This window comes from Lactuca sativa, chromosome 3, assembly GCF_002870075.4.
Source record: "Lactuca sativa cultivar Salinas chromosome 3, Lsat_Salinas_v11, whole genome shotgun sequence".
Taxonomy (NCBI): Eukaryota; Viridiplantae; Streptophyta; class Magnoliopsida; order Asterales; family Asteraceae; genus Lactuca; species Lactuca sativa.
Window position 1 is genome coordinate 838,873 of NC_056625.2, and position 3,998 is coordinate 842,870.

The window sequence follows — 3,998 nt, forward strand, 5'->3', positions numbered from 1 at the left end:
TTTAATTTTGAAGAACCAATCCATACATCATTCCAAAATTGGGTATTTTCCACAAATTTTATACTTTTTCTGATCCAATTGAGGCCAAAAAAACCCGAAAAACTGCCAACAAATGATCCAACTCGTTGAGTCGGATAATGGACTCGACGAGTTCATCACTTATGAGCATGGACTCAACGAGTTCATGTATGGACTCGTCGAGTCCTCCTGTCAGAGTGAAGTTTTTAGACTTTTCCAACTTTGAACAATTAGCTATTCATTTATATAACAGAAAACTACCCATGGCTCTGATACCATTGTTGGGTTTTGAGTACTATAACACTCCTATGGTGTACATACAACCCTAATAGCTTTGGATCTAAGTTTTATCTAATTATACATGCAATAAAATTTCCAAAGCATGAAGCCTACAGCTAGCATACAATTTTGACATATAAATCATAAGAGTAAGTTAGAAGATTACCACTTGTTGTAGCTTGTTGAATTTGGACTTTCAAGAGCTTAGCACCCCAAGTGTTGTGCCTCAAACAAGTCACAAACATCAAGAACTATTGGAAGATAAACGAGAGAGAGTTTAGGCACCAAAAATCGTCCATACTCATGCAATGTCACTCTTAGGTCCGATTTTGGCTAAAGGGGTTACACATATATATAGTTTGGAATTCCTAAGGTTTAACTTGTAAACCCTAGTCCATTTACTTAAGCCTTTAAGCAATGCAATAATCCATATGATGGGCCTTATGGACTAACTCTTCATGGACTCCCACATATAATTAGTCCATCCTAATCAATATGGATCATTGGTCCAAACTATAAATATCACTGATTTACTTAACTAGTCCCCGTTAATTTAATTAGTCTCTTTTGATCACTAAATTAATTCCAAATTAATTCTCGATCAATACTAATTAAATAATATGATTCTTCTATTAATGTATTATACTTATAATATATTAATCATAAATAACCTCCTACTCAAATATTCATCCTATCAAATTGTTCTGATGAAGGCAACCCGAAATGGACCATGCTATTGTCAGGTCAAGTACATACCAATTATAGTTATGGACTTAGACACCTAATCCAAAAGTATCCCACTTGGATAAGTCTAATAACTATTATTGCAAGTACGACTCCAAAATCCAATTAGCAATCGTAGTTCTTAAATGTCGATGTCGAACTCTGAATAAACCAATGATGTGTCTATTAGATCAATGGTCATATATTCCTCCATTCTAGATATCGTATAAACTGAGACATGGATTATAATCATTCTCTCTATACATGTGTTGTTTCCTAATTTCTGATTTATGACGACCAACAAATTAAACAGATCAAATCAGTCCAGGCTTGGCCAAGCGCTTAGGGTTGTCATCACTAAATCATCGAGGGGCCCACATATATCGCTTTTATCCCTATTAGGGTAAAAGGAACGGATAAAATTCGACTCATGTGCTTGCTCTATTTACTCATCAAATCACATACAACAATATGTTTTATAACACCAAGTTACTGGTGCGTTTACATATGTTAATCTGCAACCGACTTGTAAACTACAACTCACATGTCTTGGTTTCAAGAATATAAGATATTATCGTCTCATGATCACTCGTGATAAAATCCATGAAGTGATTCAAATGAGCGTGGGTTTAGTCCAATACTCAAATCTTATTACAGGAGTACTCATGAATACTGCAACAAACTTGTGTTATGTCTAAACACCTTTAGACAATCTACAGAACCATTCATGACAATTTAGCTTCAATACCTACTTCCAAAGTATGATCGGCTGTGGATAGTTTGAATAATCTAGTTATTCAGGAAGTCAAAACATGCAAAGTGAAACACAAGAATAATTGAATCCAATATGGTCTCAAAACTTTTGAATATAAATAAAACACCTTTTATTAATCACCATATTGATTACACATTATTCATTGTATAATGTTTCGATTTATCAACTTAATACTTGAATTAAAACAATAGTTATCCTATGCTTCAAGCATGCACACTATGTTTACCTATGGTCCTTTCTTTGTGAAATAGATCAATAGAAGACATTTTTTCCAATGAAACTCATTTCACAATTCCAAATCTTTATCGTAAGTGTAAGATTCTAAACTATCATGCAATGTTCCTTTTGTAATATCAAGGTACAAAAGTCCCAGAGACTTTTCCAACGCTATTACAAAGTACTCCTTTGAAGATTGTCACAAGAACAATTCCATGGAAGTGAAGTCTCAAATTCAAAGTACATTCCTTTGAACATCCTTCTTGCATAAAAGTTTCTAACCTACACATAGATTCTTAATATCTAATTCCCAATATGGAAACATTTTTATATTTTCCATATGACAACTCATTATTAATAGAATCCTGTCTATTCATAACAATGTCAATATGGTCCATTCATTCCTATACTTCCAGCTTCAAGTGATCAATCCTCAGTGAACCTTAGATTGTCCTTGATAGTTGTTTAACTACTTTAGTCATATTTGGTTCTGGTCCTATTTCCCTCTTAAAACCCTTGGCATTCGGAAAATTCAGAACACATTAATATTATAGCATATCCAATCGATCCTATACCCGAAGCATATGGGATACGATTTATAATGTCTTACATAAAGACATGATACTTGACAATTCTTTTTGCTATAATATTTCCATACATAGAATTTCCAATGTTGAAGCATTCCAACATGGTATATATATATATATATATATATATATATATATATATAGAGAGAGAGAGAGAGAGAGCTAGGTTCAAATGTTTTAACTAAGTATTGTGTTATTGTATACATAACTGTGGGCCTATCAAAATTAAATAAATATTTAAATAATTAAATAAATAAACAAGGGTATTTTAGTAATTTGATTAATAGCTTCCACAAATAGTCCATGTAATCACGTTAACATTCAGTTTTAACCTAATTTCTTTTCTTATATACACCTTCATCGATTAACGCCTCATTCAATTACCGGTGTTGGATGACTTCGAAGAGGCGGCGTCGACACCAGCAGTCAGTAGACGCAGCACAACACAGCAGGGCGCATGCGGCAGCAAACCTTCAGTCTTCTCTCTGTCTTCTCTTCTGTTCTTCTTTCGATGGGTGTCGGAGGGCTGGCTTCCATCGTGTTTGGATTGATTGTTGATGCCTTCGGTGGCGCTAGCTTCAATGCGATCAATACAATTGCATTTAGTATCGCCGGTGCCGGTGGCGACGATGATACACTCATGTCCACCGCCGCCCGCTTTCCTGCTCAGGTAATTTAACCAAAAATTACTTTTCATAGTCGTGATTTTTGACGAATTAAGGGTTTCTAATCCCCCAAATAGTTAGGTTACAGTTGAAATTGCAAAAACAGATCGTTACATACAACTATGAATAGTGCAGAATTGGATCAATATTTGTTGATTATTGGTGTTAAACATGTAAAAATTGTGTTTGGTTTCTGTATTGTTGACAGGCGATTGGTGCAGCTGGTGGTGTGATGTCTCTTTTGGAGTTGATGTCATTATAGTACAAACGTCTGCTATAAGGACCTACTCTAAAAGTAGATTTGCATACTGGAGCCATTGCTGAGGGAGTTTTGACTTTCGTTATCACTTTTGTTGTTCTCTTGATCATCATCAAGGGTCCTAACAGCTTGTTCTTGAAGAATTCGATGTTTTCCATGGCAACCATGGTGGTGATTCTTGTTGGTTCAAGCTACACAGGTCCTTCAATGAATCTTGCAAATGTAAGCATTACAAAACTCTTTCAGTTTATAGTTAACAGAGTTCCTTGATCCCCATATCTGATCTTTTCACCACCTGTATTTTGGATTGCAACATGAGAAAAAAGAAGAATTCATACATAACTATGATTTGAAGCCGCCCGCAAAATATATTTACAAGTATGTAATCCTTTGGTATGCAGTAATCAACGAGGGAATGGAATTGAGCTTTACAACGGAATGGAATGTGATTCTGGACATTTTTTTTTCTTATTGTT

At 34.7% G+C, this 3,998-nt stretch overlaps 1 protein-coding gene across 1 annotated transcript; it reads left to right on the forward strand.

The window, feature by feature from the left end:
- Positions 1 to 3,055: 3,055 nt before the first annotated feature.
- On the forward strand, positions 3,056 to 3,792 carry LOC111892906 (aquaporin SIP1-1-like). The gene is given in 2 exon segments (XM_023888986.1): positions 3,056 to 3,268; positions 3,472 to 3,792. Coding segments are annotated over 2 exon segments (534 nt in total).
- The last annotated feature ends 206 nt before the right edge of the window (positions 3,793 to 3,998 follow it).